Below are 17,609 nucleotides of genomic sequence, written 5' to 3'. Positions count from 1 at the left end.
CCTGCTTGGAGATTTGCTTATTACTAAGCTCTTTGTAGTTTGCTATAAGGGCCATTTGGACACCATGTTTTTTACTTATTTTTATTTCTCTAAAACAGCTGGTTATAGTCATTAGGCTGAATTTCTTGGTCTGCTAACTTCATGATGCAGTACATTATCAACTTCATGAACATTATAAAGACGCTACATATCGTTAGATATTGATATAGATATTACTTGGAGAATCATGCTGCATCATTCTGAATTTTTCATAGCTACAAGCTTAGACTATCGTCTGAAACTCAGGGCGATCCGAGCGTTGCCGAAGAATCTCGAACAACCTGTTCCGCTTCAAAAGGAGCTCGGGTTTTTCCGCCCTGGAGCCAAATTTCTGCTCGGCTGACCATGCGTTCATGCAACCCATAACGGGATAAGACCACCAAGAAGCCTTTTAAAAACATGAGATGAAAGTGGTAACTTGTTTAGATGACCTTCAACAGAAGTATTAGATTCTGATAACGGAAAGGAATGTACCGATCAATAGATATCAATGACAAGGCGCTGAAACAGTGAAACTGCGTAAGTATGCCGTGGGCACTTTGTCATTTTGAAACGCGTTGTCCTCTTACGTGGTGCTCAGAAATGTAGACGCGTCTGTGTTTTACATGGTAGCAGTAAGTCAAGTGATAGCTATAGTCTGTTAACAGTATCATTCCATAGTTTGCCGGTTCAATACTGTACAGACAATATTTTAATGACAAAACCCGACAAATTTGATTAACGATATTCAGCACGAAAAACTTGAAAACTTTGATTAATCGTTTCTCCGTTGTTGATTTATGAATCGCCTAACGTTAATTGGCAAGGGAATTTTGATGTGTGTGTGTGTGGGGGGGGGGGGGTACCTAGAAACCAAATCACTGTTAGTGCGTGCTTGTTACACGAAAGCGTGATCATAAGAAGTGAGGTATAAGTTTAAAGAAAAATGTCAACCTTTCAAATGACATACTACACAAAATGTATAATCTAAAAACCCATTTATCACCAAAGAAATTTTTGGTACTCATCTTTCGTGATTTACTCAAATAGTTAGCTCAAAGGATTAATTCTTTTAAATATTTTAAACGTGTTATCAATTAAAGGGCTATGAATAAGCTCTCCAGATATATATTGTATGACCGTAATGAAAGAAGCTAAATAATCATATTGCAGAAAATAAAGTTGCTTTAATAGATTTAAGACATTGTCTGAATGATTACAATGCAAGAAAGTACATGTCAATGGTAAAAACAACAGATATAGTTCAAAATATTTACATTGATAATAAAATGAAATCATGCAATTTAGTCACAATATATAGTCAGACCAAAACATGAGATATATGAAATATTTGATATTTGTAGACGTTTTTCCGCATGGCGGGATGACGTGCAGTGTTTCCTGGTCCTTCTGGTGCTGGATGACGTCTGGCCCCGAACCTCGTGTAACTCCACATCTTCAACAAAATTTAGGCAAAACAGACGAACTGTCAGAAACTCAGTACACCGTACACATTACATGCAACACAAAAACGTATCTAATACCACAGAATGTGTAAGTGTATGACGTTTAAAGAAAATAGAAAAGAACTACAATATGCAAAGTTCCGAAGATAAAGAAAACTTAACAGAAGTAATTAAAAATGGCAAAATATTGATGAGATGTCAATTTTGTCGTCTATACTTGAGCCAGTATTACGCATAAAAGAAATAAGTAAGTAAGGAATAGTGCCTGCACAAACTGTTCACTCCAGCTTTAAAATGGCCTAACAAAATGGTCCTTACTCCCGAAAATAGTTTCATCAGGTTAGTAGAACATAGGATATTTGGATTTTCTTTTAACACAACCAGGTAATCTCACCTGCTGACGTTACTAGGAATCTCACAGACAGACAGACACCGAAACGTCAGCAGGTGAGATTCCTGGTTGTGTTAAAAGAAACTCCAAATATCCAATGGTCTTTACTATACCTTGGGAAAGCTGCAAGAGCGTGCTTCGCATCCGTGAACCCCATGGCTCGTAGTTCTGTGCCGTCTGGACCGGTACAAGGCTTACGCTCCCCTTGGGTCTCCTCTTCTTCCTCTATCCAGGTATTTTTGCGACAAGAAAGTGTGTGGCATACATGTGTGGGCGTGGGTATGTGCGTGCGTGCGAGAGTGCCTCTCACTTCAGTAGCAGACAAAAGACTAACATCCAATCACGAAAAGTTAGAGAAACGCATTCTTCCCACATCACACTTCGTTCAAAGTCACTTTCACCCAGCAAACATTCATCGATGCGCACTCAACACCATTCATGTATCATAACTTTACCACCTGGTGCCGTTTTCCATGAACTAGCTGCATTGGGGCGTGGAGTAACGGAAGCCGCTGAAGCTGTGAAACAAAGAATCGACAATTTATAAGTGACAAGCTAAGATACATTCTAAGGAAAGGTATTGACGTTATGGAATATGAGGACTGTTTGCAATACCCTTGTCAAAATCTCGGAGTTAAACCAGTTATATTTTATATTGCATGTTACGAAGACATTGCAGAAGCAGAAATATGAGTTATGAAAGGCGAAACAAAAACAAAGGTATAGACGTTTGGGATTGTGAGGACTATTTGCAATACCCTTGTCAAAATCTGGGAGTAAAACCAGTTATACTTTTTATTGCATGTTATGAAGACTTGTTAAACACTCTGGCATTGCAGAAACAGAAATATGAGTTATGCAGGTTGCTGGACACGTTTTTTATATCAAGCAACGACCAAAAGCATGAAACTTTATGATCTACAGAGAAGCATGGTGAATGAAAGACCCCAAAATCAGTCATAATCAGTCATAGTCAGACCCTCATTGTACTCAACAGAGGTCGCTAAGCGAGCGTACAGCGACCAAAATTGTCTGGATTATTTGCAATACCCTTGCAACATTCTTAGAGTAAGACTGACAGTTAGACTCAATATTGCATGTTACTTTATATTGCATGTTTTTGATTTCAAAATTGAAACATGTTTTGATTTTTAAAATGTAATTTAAAGAACATTGCAGTGCACACAAAACTATTGTAATCTGTACAAGTCGTTGAGCAATTGGTTAAATCTTTTATCATGTGTTGGTCACAGCCGTTAATAAAAGAGAATGACAGTTATGTTAAAACGGACACCCAAAAAGAAGATTAGCAAACAGACAACATATTTGGGGTCGCGGCAAGTCTAGAAGCACACACACACACATCATGAATAAGCAAGTTAGCAGGAAAAGCGCTGGCTGGCAATCAGGCGTGTCTTACTGCAGTCTGTCTCGTCACTCAAATCGCCATCGCCACAATCGTTGTTACCATCGCACTGCCAGTTAAACGATATACATTTGCCACTGTTACATTGAAAAAGGCCCCTCGGACATTCTGTAAGATAAGTAAAGCAATGTTGTACATGCTTATTCATGCCGTGCTCATGCCAATTAGCTTATTGATACTATCAGATGTTGCGATTGCTATCTTAGTACCCCATACCGTCTCTGTACAAACAATGACTCTTTGTTTTGTATCATCAACGTCCAAGAGAAACATGTAATACCTACGCCGACCCATGTGCTTTGTAAACGCCGTTTGTATGTGCTTTGAACAATCTATATTGTCCATTGTATATTGGTCACCAGGGCTAGCTCTTTGTAATGCCATGAAGCCTTCGGCTAGTTGAGTAGTCCTGCCTGTGCGTCTTTGTACACCAAAATGAATTAAATCAGCAAGGTGTTTCTTTATAAGTGAGTTAATTGAAATACACTGTTAACATGACATTTCATTCCATACTTTCTGTACAGTACGAAAAAGCTATAATTCTATTCAGATGTTATCTAATCTTTGAGTAAAAAAAGAGATGTCAAAAACATTAGAACCAACACCTTGGCTTTTCATATATTCCGGTGGTAGTAATGATACTATAATTTAAAAAAATACTGATTCACCTTATGAATGTGTTAAACTTAAAGTTTATGTCCAAAACACTGATAAAGAGCGACGGGGTTTCCATACCTGCATGAGCTGTACTTGCTAAAGGTTGAGAGGTTGTCGGGAATATTGTAGTCAAAACTTGTGAAGGGGAGTTGTTGGCCACTGTTGATGTACCTTGGAAGGTGTGAGCTTCTGTTGTTGTTGCTGTAACAAGTAAATTTGTGTAGTTGGAAAACTACTTGCGAAATGCACAAATATAGCTGCTGTCTTTTTTAATTACATTTGTTAGAGTAAGGTAGTGTGCGTTTGCGATAGATATATTCTAAAGAAAGACATTGACTTTTTGGATGGTGACGACTGGTTGCAATACCCTTGCCGAATTTTGACAGTTAGACTCTATATTGCATGTTACAAAGACTTGTTAGACACTCTGATATTGCAAAAGTGGCAAGATGAGTTTTCCGGTTGCTGGCATGGCCACGTTTTGATGATTAAGCGACAGCCAAAAGCATCAAGCCCGGAAGTCTAGACAGCCAAGCAGGGTGAAAAAAATGGACGACAATAAAATAATCAAATCAGGCATAACTAGACCCTCTTTCTCTGCACTCAACAGCAATCACTAAGAGACCGTTCAGCGACCATAATTGGATCCGTGTGACCATGATTTCCAACATGAAACATGATGTAATTTGTTTAAGTGTGATTGAATGGACATCACAGTTCACACAAAACGATGGTAGTCTGTAAAATTCATTGAGCAATCGGTTGAATCTTGGACCAGTCATCACTCACAGCATATAGTGCAAGAGAAATTTTAAAACGGACAACAAAAGAGAAAGGGAGATTAGAAATTAGGGAAAATAAGATTAGACTCATTTGGGGTCACGGCAATTCGAAAAGCACACACACACATCATAAGCAAGTAAGCAGGAAAAGCGCTGGCTGGCAATCAGGCGTGTCTTACTGCAGTCGGTCTCGTCACTGAAATCGCCATCGCCACAATCGTTATAGCCATCACACTGCCAGTTAAACGATATACATCGACCAAGGTTACATTGAAAAAGGCCCCTCGGGCATTCTGTAAGACAAGTGAAGCAATATTGTACATGCAATGCTCATGCAAGTTAGCCTTTAGATAGGTCTCTAACGTTTCTTTTAATCACGTGCAGATATTGCGATTGTTAGGTCAGTACCCCCACACCGTCTCTGCATAAAAAAATGACTCACTGTTTAGTATAATCTACGCCATCTCTAAGACAAGTAAAACATAGTGTACATGCAATGCTCATGCAAGTTAGCTTTTTGATAGATTTCTAATGTTTCTTCTAATCACGTGCAGATATTGCGATTGTTAGGCTAGTACCCCCACACCGTCTCTGTATAAAAAATGACTCACTGTTTAGTATAATACTATCATAATCTACGGCAACTCTAAGACAAGTAAATGTTCTAGATGGAAAACTACTTGCGAAATGCACAAATATAGCTGCTGTTTTCTAAATTACTTGTGTTAGAAAAGAATAGTGTGTATTTGTAGTCTCGGGGTTAAACACGCTGGGTAAAAATTAAGTAAATATGTTACTCATTGTCAAACTTCCGGAGTGGCGTCCTCAATGTTTTGGGAGCGCTGATCGTTGATTTCAACATGGGCTAAGGTTCTCTATGCCAGGAAAGGAAGTTATGCCTGCTTGGTTGTTATTGTTTTTTTCTGAGGCCTTACTACATTTTACTTAAGTTAGCAAACTTGGCATACCTTCTGCCGATGTCGTCGGCAGTGGTGCTTTCGTAGGTGGCGCCGTTGTCGTTGTGACAAGCAGGGTTGTTGTAGTATCTGTATGGACGAACAATTTAACAACGAAGGGCAAAGGTCATGCAAGAAGTCAAATAAACCTACACTATATGTAATGATATATGTTGATAGAGTTATTAGGACTTAAATGATGTAATCTGTATCTGTGTTATATTCTATCTGACCCTTCCCTCTTCCCTCATGACCTCAATAAAAAGCGACCAGCATGTATATGCCGATTTGAGCTTCTCATGAATAAACAAAGGTTCAGACAAACAAACCTGCTTGGTTGTTGTTTTGAATTGAGGTAGCAAACCTGTCATACCTTCTGCCCATGTAGTCGACAACAATGTAGTTGTGACAGGCTGGGTTGTAGTTGTGACAGGCGGGGCTGTAGTTGTGACAGGCAGGGTTGTAGTTGTGACAGGCGGGGTTGTATACGTAGTTGTGACAGGCGGGGTTGTATACGTAGTTGTGACAGGCAGGGTTGTAGTTGTGACAGGCGGGGCTGTAGTTGTGACAGGCGGGGTTGTGGTTGTGACAGGCGGGGTTGCAGTTATGACAGGCAGGGTTGTAGTTGTGACAGGCTGGGTTGTAGTTGTAACAGGCGGGGTTGTAGTTGCGACAGGCGGGGTTGTCGTTGTGACAGGTGGGGTTGTAGTTATGACAGGCGGGGTTGTAGTTGTGACAGGCGGGGTTGTTGTAGTATCTAAGGACGGTACACATGAAAATACTACATGTATGACAATAGGGGCGATATCATTGGGCGATATAAAAGGTTAAAATCCTTCCTGCAACGGGTGGTACACTTTTTGCTATCACTAAAACGGTGGGCTAGTCCACTTGTAGTGGTGTGTGTTGAAGCAAATGCTTTCCCAAATACTGAGGGCTAAGGAATGAGAACAAAATGGTCCATGTAAAAAAGAAATATTCAATATGACTCGGCCGGGGTCGAACTCACCCCATTGCACCAGTACGTCAATTTTCTACATGTAAATTGAGGTAGCAAACCTGTCATACTTTCTGCCCATGTAGTTGGGACAGGTGTTGTCGTCATTAGCGCCGTTGTAGTGGTGACAGGTAGGGTTGTTGTAGTATCTGTAAGGACGAACAATGTGCATTCTACATGTATTTATTGATAACAACCATAATTACCAAAACGTATATAGTGATGTAGCTTACGCTTGCATGCTATTACCGTTACGGTTCGTCAAGATAATCTCCAAGCAGGTCTATCGGTGGCAAAGACAGTATCCAAATGGCAAAAGCAGTTTTATTGTCTAGCTTTATTTTTTTTGCCCTTTTTATACTTTTTTTAACACCGATAGACCTGCTTGGAAATCAAATTAAGAGGCATATTCTCTTTGATAAAACTAATTTGCCACGCCCTTGATGTATAATATTCTAAAGTTTCAGAGAACACAGATGCGACAAGAAAGACAAAACAAGCAGAGTAAATAATGAATACAATTATATATAGATCATTTTGAGAGATCCTACTTTCATAATCCAGGGTATGATGTCATCTTAAGGCTTTCATTAAAATGCCATCTTTGTTACAGTTTGTTAAAGTGAATGATCATTATATTTGTGGCCGAACAAGTGCAAGTACGCCGAGGTGTCCATGAAACAACGCTTAGGTTGCTTCGTTGCTTCATTTTATCTGTAGTTAGTATCTGTAGTTCTGAGCAGTAAACCAGACAAGTTACCTGGTGTAAATGAAAAGGAACTTGTCCAATCTCCATAACTGAAAAATAGCAAAAAGACGACACGTTAAGGTTAAGACAGAGGCTTTGTGGAACACTAGTTTATCAATTTCTACATGTACATCACCGGTAAGATGGAACCAAGTCCTTTGATAAACTTTCATTGATTATGTAAATTAGCTACTGATTTTCATAATTATCATATATATAATCTTGTTAATCATTACTCAAGCTATCTACATACCAAAGGTCATGACTATCCGTCAACCCCTTCTTGAGATATTCCCTTTCAAGGTTTGAAACGAACCGGCTCCTGCAGTTCCAAAAAAGCCGCTGGGGGGGGCCAAACCTACAGATGCTCGCACGATGCTCGCACGACGTATGTGACCGCGCCCTTACTTGTCCGTTTCGATTCCGTTCTGCGCGGATCCCTGGTACGAGTCCTGTCCAGGCCACATATAGACAGTCACCCGTCCACCGGCGTCCGTTATTCTACCGTCGTGGATAGCAGCAACGCAAACGCGGGAATCCTGTCACAGAATGACATCATTGTTAGAGTTCCAAATGGAAAAGTCTCTCATTAGATTCGTAATTTGAATAGGGTGTCATCCAAAATATAAACATAAAGTACTCACGCTTGTGTAGATGCCTGTACCCCAGACAGCTGAATAGCCGTCTGTAGAGCACCCGGCGGCGCAACTGATGCTGTAAAGGAGGGAAATAATGTCTCACACTTTTGCTCGTAAATGGGACCTCCGGTAAGGGATGTTTGTTTTAGGCATCATTATCACGAGTACAACATCAACCAATGTCTGTAAAAGAAATTAACGGTTCTCAGTGGCCAATGTGCTAGATGTTGGCACACCGGCAACCAAATCCGTTACGCCACGCCGACGGCACTAATGTCTGTAAAAGATCCATAACAGGGAAACAAAGAAATGAACGTGACTTAAGGTATATATACTTGGGAAATGAAAAAAAGTGAAAAACATTTCCATCTCAACAACGTCTCTGTTTTGAGTATGTCATATTACATAAGATACATATATTTATATTTATAAGTTTGTTGTAGATTTGTTAAGTGGTGCTGGCAAAATAAGGTGCATAACTTGAGTGTAGCAGCACTTTGCCTTTGCCACTGTTATTATTGAATAGAAAAAAACAAACTTACATGAAGGTGTCGCCTCTGAAATTTCCCGAGTCATCGGAACATTTTGCGGCTACTGAAATGGAAGATTGCATTGAGCAAGTGAACTTTGACCGTTCAACCAAGAATGTACAAGGCAAAACTTTCGTGTCCGCCAAGATACTCTATTCTATACTTACTAACTCGTGTTACACATTTACACTATTGTCATACATCCATGTACCTCAGTATTACCATGCATCTATTGTAAATGCGACGTTGACATTTTTTCATGTCCAAGGTTTAGTCCCTCCAATTCTTTAAACAAAAAGGTGCATTAGTACAATAAGTAATATCTAAAACCTTAAGCCCCCTCTCACTGGACCCGTGGCACGCTGGCGGCGTCCCTGCTGCCGATCGAATTGACAAAGCACTCAACGAATTTCATCGACAAAAAAGGAATGTTTTAAAGCTTTGTCTGTTTTGTTATATTTTTTGTCATACTTGTGCGTTTTGATATTCCCATTATAAAGTCAAGCGACGCCGCCAGCGTGCCGCGGGTCTAGTGAGAGGGGGGCTTAAGGCATTAGCGCTTTCCTATTGGCCAAAAGATTAATAACATTGCAATTAACTGCATTAATGAGACGAATTAAAAGTTTAAAGCAATAAAGAGCAAATACGATTTCCATACTTGCTGCTTCTGTGGTAGCTAAAGGTTGGGTGGTTGTCGCTAACGGTTGGGCGGTTGTCGGAGCTGTGGTAGTCAAAGGGGGCGTGGTTAGAGTTGCATCTGTGCTGTTAGCTTGTGACGTGGAGTTGTTGGCCACTGTTGTTGTCACAGGTAAGCTGTGAGCCTGTGTCGTTGTTGTCACTGCAATATCGACAATGCATACATATATGAATAGCACAATACTCAGATTAGCCTGTCGCTTTAAACTGCACATGGTATATATTTGGGGTTCTCATACTACAGTTTGCTTCGACGCCGCAGTCTCCATAATTGGAAGCTTTATCTATACCTGTTAATAGTAATCCTACTTTGATATCTAAAAAAAAATGAATAAAGAAATAAAAGCAAACGAGTCTGTAACGCCCCATGATGATCACATTCCAATTGAAACAACATGGCGACCGTGTGACATCACAATTCAAGATGGCGGCCCCCATACAAGCCAACGGATCCAACAAAGTTTTTGCTACGCAAACCTGTAAATGATGAAGAGTGCAGATCACATTGCTAGTATTAAAAGAATGTTAACTCAATCGAAATCTGAGCAAGACTTTCATCGTTGTATTAGATTAGAGATTTTGTTATATCTTTCAAGATTGTGTTTCAGCAACGAAAAATATATATCTGCCATGTTGTGGTTCTTATTTGCATATAGTGATCGGCGTATTTACACAGCATCTTATGTAATATCGGCAAGGTTTACGATATCCGTGTATACCTCTTTCCTTCGAACTACAAATAGCTAGAAGTGGATATTTGAGAGTGGCAGAAGAGTCCTACCATGGGAACCAGACTGTTTATCGGGCCTTTTACTACTAGTTTTAGCCGGTTCCTTTTAGCCGGTTCCTTCTAGCCAATTCCTTCGGCGGCCCAGAGCTCCAAGCCCACCGACACAGTAATTAGCGCACCGGGGGAGTTCTAGCCCGAGAGTTGACGTGGTCCACTCCCCCGGGCTACAACTCCCCGGAGCGTTGATTAAGATCGGGCGGGCTGACTGTTCTTGGGCCGCCGAAGGAAATCGCCAGCGACCCGGTCCCAGTCTGGGCTCCCAGGGTAGAAGAGTCCGAAAACACCGGAGCTACAGTTAACAGAAATGCAAATAGGGATGATAGAATGGCGGCGGACACAGCAAAATGTCGTCACATGACTAGCCTCTTACCTCCATCACCGCTACCCCCCGCACGATCGTCCAGAATCACCTCTCCAGAACCGAAATCAAAAATCGGTTCTGCACTGCCGTTCGAAGCAGCCGTTGTGGTCGCAGCAACCACAGGTGCTGGTGTTGTTGTAGTTGCGTTCCCTGTGCAACAACGTGTAGTATATATGCATTATGCTATTCCAATTAGGAACACACAATTAGGAACACACACGGCGATTATTCCAAGATGGCGTCCGGAGGTGTACGTATGACGTGAGAGCTCCGCATCGCACCGTGAAAATTTGAACACTCTCTTTACTCTGAGCCTTTTACAACCCCGTCATGTCGACCACTACATCTACCCGTGAGATAAGACGAATCTCTGAACTTGTGGACTCCCAACTAGAAGCAAGTTTCGAGAAAATGAAGGTGGCATTCCTCGACGCTGTCAAACGCGACATTATCGACGCCATTAAATCTGAGATGAAAGCTGAGCTCGATGGATTCAAACTATCTCTAAACACCGAGCTGTCCGAATTGAAGCGTGCCGTCGACGAGAAGGACAAGGAAATCATCAACCTGAATGCCCGTCTGGCTAAAGTAGAGGAACATGCCGACAGAAACGAAAAATACAGCAGAAAGCACTGTCTGTTGGCATTTGGGGTCCCCCTCCCCCCTTGGCGGAGGGTGACAGAGAGAACTGTGCTGAGACTTTCATAGCTTTCAGCAAGAAACACCTGGACATCGACATGAAGCCTTCGGACATCGACATAGCTCACCGGATGGGCAGATCAATGGAGGGAGCGCGGCCGATTATTGTGAAGTTTTCAAACTATGCCAAACGCAGTCAAGTCTACATGGCGAAGAAGCAGCTCAAGGGAAAGAGGAACGCCATGGACAAGCCTTTCGTCATCCGGGAAAATCTGACGAAACGAAATCTGGAGCTGTTCAACAGTGTGAAGAGACTACCTCAAGTGAGCAACGTGTGGAGCAAGGACGGCAAGATCTTCGCCAAGGTCACCCGTGATGGCGGCACCCCTGAGATTCGCCGGTTTGTCTCGGATGATGACGTTCGCCAGTTTGAGGACTTGTCAAATGACTGATCGATATCAAAGGACCATAGACGATCGTTTTCTTTTATTCAGGTATACTTACAAGTTATTTCCTTTCTTGTCCTTGACCTGCTGTGTTTATTCCTTGTATACAACATGATTAAAGGCAAACCTAATGTTGTTAATGGCTCTGACTCGCCTGATTATATTAATTATCCTCGCGGTGCAGATGACGAGCCTTCTGTGCCTCCCACGCATTCGGAATATGTTCTGTACCATTATGTTTTGTTATTATTTCTTGTTATGTTTTCATTATGGTGACACTATGTTTGCATTTACTTTTGTCACCTTATTTGTTGTTTATACTTCTTTCAATGTCTTAGTAGCAAAGCGATGTTTACATACAGGTACTCCAAGTCAACCATACAAATTCAAAACTAAATTGCTGAAGGGGAACATGGAAACATGTCTATAGATTTAGTCCAATATAGGGCAGTCATAGGTATGTTCTCTGCTAATCTTACCATTAGACTTCAACGCAAGTGTAATGTGATCTTACATTTCGACATAATCCTCTTAATTGTGCTAGTCTCTATTGTATTTGTATCCATTTTACTAGCTGGGGATATTCATCCTAATCCAGGCCCTGCCAGGGTTAACTCAATCAAATCCTTAAATGTTTTTCATGCAAATGTAAACAGTATTGTTGCCGGTTCAAAGATGGATGAACTGTCTTCCTTGGCAGTTAAGTTTAAGCTTGACATAATTGCTATCACGGAAACGTGGCTTGGCAGCACTGTCGATTCTGAAGCTATTTCGCTTGACGGTTTTCAAACTCCAGTTCGTCGGGATAGAAACAGACACGGTGGAGGTGTTTTGATTTTTGTATCTGATCATATAGCCTTTAGACGTCGCTGTGATCTGGAATCCTTGACTGATGAGTGCATCTGGCTTGAACTTTTCCCCGGCACATTCCGTGTTCTCTTTTCAGCCTATTACAGGCCACCTGGACAAAACTTAGAAACCGTTGATAGTTTTATCGACTCCTTCCAAAATTCTGTCTTCACAGCTGCTTCTTTAAATGTTGACACTATTATCATTACCGGTTATTTCAATGCTAAGCACGGAGCGTGGTGGCATCTGGACCCAAATTCCTCAGCTGGCTCAAAATTGTTCCAGTCATCTCAGATGTTAAATCTTACCCAAATGATTACTGAACCCACGTGCGATCTATCTCGCTCTCCCTCACTTATTGATCTACTATTTACTGACGCGTCTAGTCGTGTTAAATCCACGTCTGTTCTTTCACCCCTGTCTGGTTGCCACCACTGCCCTATTATTGCCAATTTCGACTTTGTTATCAAACCCCCTCCACCATACGTTCGCACCGTCTGGGACTTCTCAAAAATTGACTATGCCTCACTTGTAGACTTCTCGACTGATCCGCAATGGCTAGATATATTTTATTGTAATTCTGTTGATGGTGCTTGCAATATGCTAATTGATCTTATTTCTCAGACAAAAATAAAATGCGTCCCCCACAGAAATATCACCATCAGACCCCGTGATAAACCATGGATGACATCCAGGATAAGACGACTTATGGGTATTCGTGACAAGATACATAAAAAAGCTAAATTATCTAATACCCCTTCACTCTGGGCTTCTTATCGCAAGATAAGGAACAGACTTGTGAATGAAATAGCTTCAGCCAAATTGAACTATGATACTCGCCTACAAAATTCTCTACTTAACTCTACTACAGGTAGTAAAACATGGTGGCATATAGTCAAAACCATTTATGGATGCAAAATGTCAACTACAATTCCTCCACTTAAGCGCAATGACCATTATATATGTGACTCAAGCGAAAAGGCTTCAGAATTCAACAGTTACTTTTCCCTCCAATCGACAATTGATGATACTAATTCCACATTACCAAATCTTGACTATCTGACCAATGCACGTTTGTTTAATTGTGAAACCACTGCCCCTGAAGTTGAACTATATATCTCCGAGCTGGACACTTCTAAAGCATACGGGTGGGATAACATTGACAACCGTTTTCTTAAAATCATTAGTCCTTACATTTCAGATAAAATTGCCTATGTTTTTAATCTTTCGCTCTGTCATGGAATATTCCCAGAAGTCTGGAAGAGAGCAAATGTTGTACCCATCTTTAAAAAAGGTGATCCTTGTATAGTTTCTAACTACCGTCCCGTCTCGTTGTTGCCTACCCTATCTAAAATTCTTGAAAAAATTGTCTATAAACATTTATACAACCATTCAATGTCTCAAAATCTGTTATATTCTTACCAATCTGGTTTCATTAGGGGAGATTCAACTGTAAACCAGCTTGTCTTCATTACAAACAAAATTCTCCAAGCCTTTGACCAGAACAAAGAAGTCAGAGCCGTTTATCTTGATTTTTCAAAAGCGTTTGATAAGGTTTGGCATAAAGGCATACTCTTCAAGCTTCAACGAAACGGGGTGGAAGGGCCTTTTCTCAACTGGTTTCAAAGTTACCTCAATGGTAGAAAGCAGCGTGTCGTAATCGAAGGTCAAAACTCTGATTGGTGCGAGATAAGTGCAGGTGTACCTCAAGGATCAGTGCTTGGTCCGCTATTATTTCTCGTGTACATTAATGACATGATACAGGAACTCGAAACTCATCCTTTTCTGTTCGCAGACGATAGCTCCTTGCTCGATGTTGTAGAATCCCCCACTGTATCAGCCATTAGACTCAATTCCGACCTTTCTAAGATATTATCATGGACAAAAGCGTGGCTAATGGAACTCAATCCGTCAAAAACAATCGAAACGTGTTATTCTACAAAGGCTATACCTCCTCCACATCCACCCCTTTTCCTTGGTAACGAACAAATCGATTCTGTAGACTGTCACAAACACATCGGGGTTCATCTGTCATCTACTATGTCTTGGAATACACATATTTCTAACATGTTAGCCAATGCATCTAAAAAGGTTTCAACCTTCAGTAAACTTAAATTCAAGCTCCCCCGTGAAGTCTTGGAAACAATATATAAATCTTTTATCCGTCCCCTACTCGAGTATGGTGGTGTAGTATGGCACGGTTGCACTGCTTCAGACTCTCAACTCATCGAACGAATACAATATGAATGTGCTTTAACCGTAGCTGGTGCCATTAGGGGGTCCTCGTATACTTCACTACTCGCCGAACTGGGATGGGAAAAGTTATCTGACCGCCGCCATGTCCAGTCCCTTATCCTATTCTATAAAATTATCCATGGACAAACTCGACAATACTTAAGAGATTTGATACCACCCACAGTATCAGATTCCTCTTCCTAAGACCTTCGCAATAAGTATAACCTTCAGTTGTTAAAGTGTACCACAACTCGCTTTAAGAAATCATTCATACCTTATGCTACGTATCATTGGAACAACCTTACCTTGGCAGATCGATCATTAAGTCTTCCTCATTTTAAGAAAACAATGATCAAATCTGTGCGCCCTGTATCTGTCCCATATTTCAACACTGGTCCTCGTTACACCTGCGCTCTTCTCACTCGTTTCCGTCTTGGTACTTTCAGTTTAAACTTCAATTTGTACACTCGCAACCTAGTTACCAGTCCTGCTTGTACCTGTGGCCATCCTTGTGAAAGTATTTCTCATTACTTCTTGTACTGCCCTAACTACACTCAACACCGTCCCTTACTCTTCAGTAATTTAGAAAATCTGGTAGGTTCAGTCATAAATCTCAATAATCTCTCGGATGATGTTCTAATTCAATTATTGCTTAAAGGCTTACCCTTCCTTTCGAATTCAAACAATGCCAAACTCTTACAGCATGTCCAACTTTTCATTATACAATCCAAAAGATTTGAGTAGTAAACCACCATCCTACCAGTCTTCTAGTACCTGTCCACATATTTATCTGTTTATTGATTTCAATTTTTCTTACATTTAATGATTTCTGTTATGTAGTTTATTTGAGATAATTTGTTGCTCTTATGCTTTGCATGTCCGCACCTGTTTTTTTTTTCATCTTCAGTATTTGTAATATTTGCTTTGTTCTTCTGTAATGTATCCTGTCGATGACGACATGAAAATAAGCTGTAAGCTTGAGTCTGTCGTCATCATGTCTTGTATGTAAATGTTGCAATAAAAAAAAAAAAAAATTAGGAACACATACTCGATGTGTGGGATAATACACCGCTAAAGTGAATAGGATTAATATCCGTTTTCAAACTAACTTGTAAAGGAATACATAGTGTTAATCTATAGGATTGTCCCTCTAGATGCATTGCCGTCCTATATCGCACGAGGACGCGGTTACACAACCTACTTCACCATTCACTTTGTTTCTGCGTTGCTAAGTGACAAAGATCTGGCTTTCCTTACAAGTCCATGACGTAATCTATTAATTACGCACAGGTGTACGCTAGACTACGAGTCATTGAAAATAAGTCTACCTTTTTACCCTCCAAGCAGAGGTTCGGTGTTTTTTGTTTTCTATTCGTCCCGTTTTCTTTATGTCCCCAAGCGACTCTGCTTGGAGAGTACTAACTTATTACTATAAGCTCCGGTCACTTTCGTCGTACGAAATTTTTGTTGTAGCATTTCCAATGGGGTTTTGCCAGAGCGCTAGCCGACCGCAGACAATTGATATACGGCAACATCTCTCGTCATAACGTTGCAAGACAGGCGGATTTTGTACAACACATACAAGACTACCCCTCCTGTGTCCCCAATTTTGCAAGCCTGTCGCACGACGTATCGTGCAGGAACTGGGTCAATCGATAGGCATGGCATTCGTAAGACCCCCATTCCACTAGACAGCGATCGCGCTGCTCCCTCGCTGCGCTCTCGCTGCGACCTGAACTTAGTCGGATTTGTGTTGGCCTTGACTTCATAACTGTAATATCATGCGAAATGTAAAAGTATGACTTAAAAGACAACAAAACACACAATGCTTAAAAGAGTAATTTTCTATCTATGAAATTCGTTGAGTGCTCTGTTCGGAATTTGAGGACGCAAAGAGACCGCGGTGCGAGCGCTGTCCTGTTGGAATGGGCACGGTATAAGTCAATTGTCGGAGAAAACGCTTCACTGATTGACAATAGAAGTCTCTTCCAAACTACTCTGTGGATCATGTAAGTACAAGTATGTAGTGCTGGTTTACCCCGAAACAATATGTGCGGTACGCCGTACAATATAGTGTGCTTGATTCCCAGTATCATTTTGGTGGTTTAGATTAGCACGATAAGTCTCTGTGACAACAACAATCGTCGCTGCCTTGACGACAGTTTTCGCTTCGCCAGTTCTGTATACGTTGGGCTTACAGGTGAAAGCGTCCATCTCGATGTTTATTGAAGGTTATATGTACATATATGCGTCTTCTTTCAGCGTGTATGTCAAGTCGGTGAGAATGATGGTAGGGTTCCTTTTTGAACCCAACTGACCGTAAGGTCGTGTCCATTACACCACACTTGAGTGTGCAAACACTTCACATTGGAACTCGGTCAGCCAACAAGAAACATCATCAGCCTTTTAGCCATTCAACCAAAACTGGTCTAATTCAAAGCATTTCAGCTATGTTTATAGTTCTGCCCTAATGGTGTTATTGTGTGTTTTTTGCTGTGACATCCCCAATCGGTATACTGGCCAAGGGATTACGTATATTACTGGTCACGGTTGGACGTTTTAATATGTGCTCTTTTGGGGGGGGGGGGGGGGGGTGATGTCTTTAAACTCGTTGGGCAGATATAAGGCAGTAACTCTGTGTGTTTTTTTCCTGAAATGCACGGGTTTGGCTCGTACGATAAGAACCATAGCCTCCTTTACAGGCTTTCTAGACCCACGATCTTTAACATACCGGGACCAGGTTCTTTGGCTGGAGAAATCGTAAGTGACTGCTGCGCAGGAGGCTAGAAAAACCACAGCAGAGCTCATTGCGTGTGTCACGGTGAAGAATTTATAAAGAAGCGTTGACTCCATTTCCATCCTTTGGATAAACCGGTAAAACCCTTTGACGTCCCAATTTACCTTCTGACTTTGCAGAAAAAGCTGAAAATGCATATCCAGATCGAGCGTTTGCTTATGTCTCCAAACGAACAGCGCTGTATCAA

The 17,609-nt window shown here is 41.1% G+C and overlaps 1 protein-coding gene and 1 long non-coding RNA gene across 2 annotated transcripts; both read right to left on the bottom strand.

Annotated features, from left to right (window-relative positions):
- Positions 1-1,185: 1,185 nt before the first annotated feature.
- LOC136443581 (uncharacterized) lies at positions 1,186-3,130 on the bottom strand. Its single transcript, XR_010757175.1, has 2 exons — positions 1,989-3,130; positions 1,186-1,474 (listed from the first exon to the last, which is right to left on the bottom strand). It is a non-coding gene; the product is annotated as an uncharacterized lncRNA (long non-coding RNA).
- Positions 3,131-3,965: 835 nt separating this feature from the next.
- Positions 3,966-10,732, bottom strand: LOC136443876 (uncharacterized). The gene is made up of 11 exons (XM_066441248.1): positions 10,711-10,732; positions 10,466-10,606; positions 9,268-9,447; positions 8,622-8,673; positions 8,086-8,155; positions 7,850-7,980; positions 7,454-7,491; positions 6,765-6,866; positions 6,070-6,453; positions 5,709-5,786; positions 3,966-4,159 (listed from the first exon to the last, which is right to left on the bottom strand). The coding sequence occupies exons 1-11, from the start codon at positions 10,730-10,732 to the stop codon at positions 3,966-3,968; spliced, it is 1,392 nt and encodes a 463-aa protein (XP_066297345.1).
- Between the last annotated feature and the right edge of the window lie 6,877 nt (positions 10,733-17,609).

The sequence above is a fragment of the Branchiostoma lanceolatum genome, chromosome 10, assembly GCF_035083965.1.
Source record: "Branchiostoma lanceolatum isolate klBraLanc5 chromosome 10, klBraLanc5.hap2, whole genome shotgun sequence".
In the NCBI taxonomy this organism is placed as follows: domain Eukaryota; kingdom Metazoa; phylum Chordata; class Leptocardii; order Amphioxiformes; family Branchiostomatidae; genus Branchiostoma; species Branchiostoma lanceolatum.
Note: the sequence above shows the minus strand (reverse complement) of the source record. Positions and strands in the feature narration are given on the sequence as shown.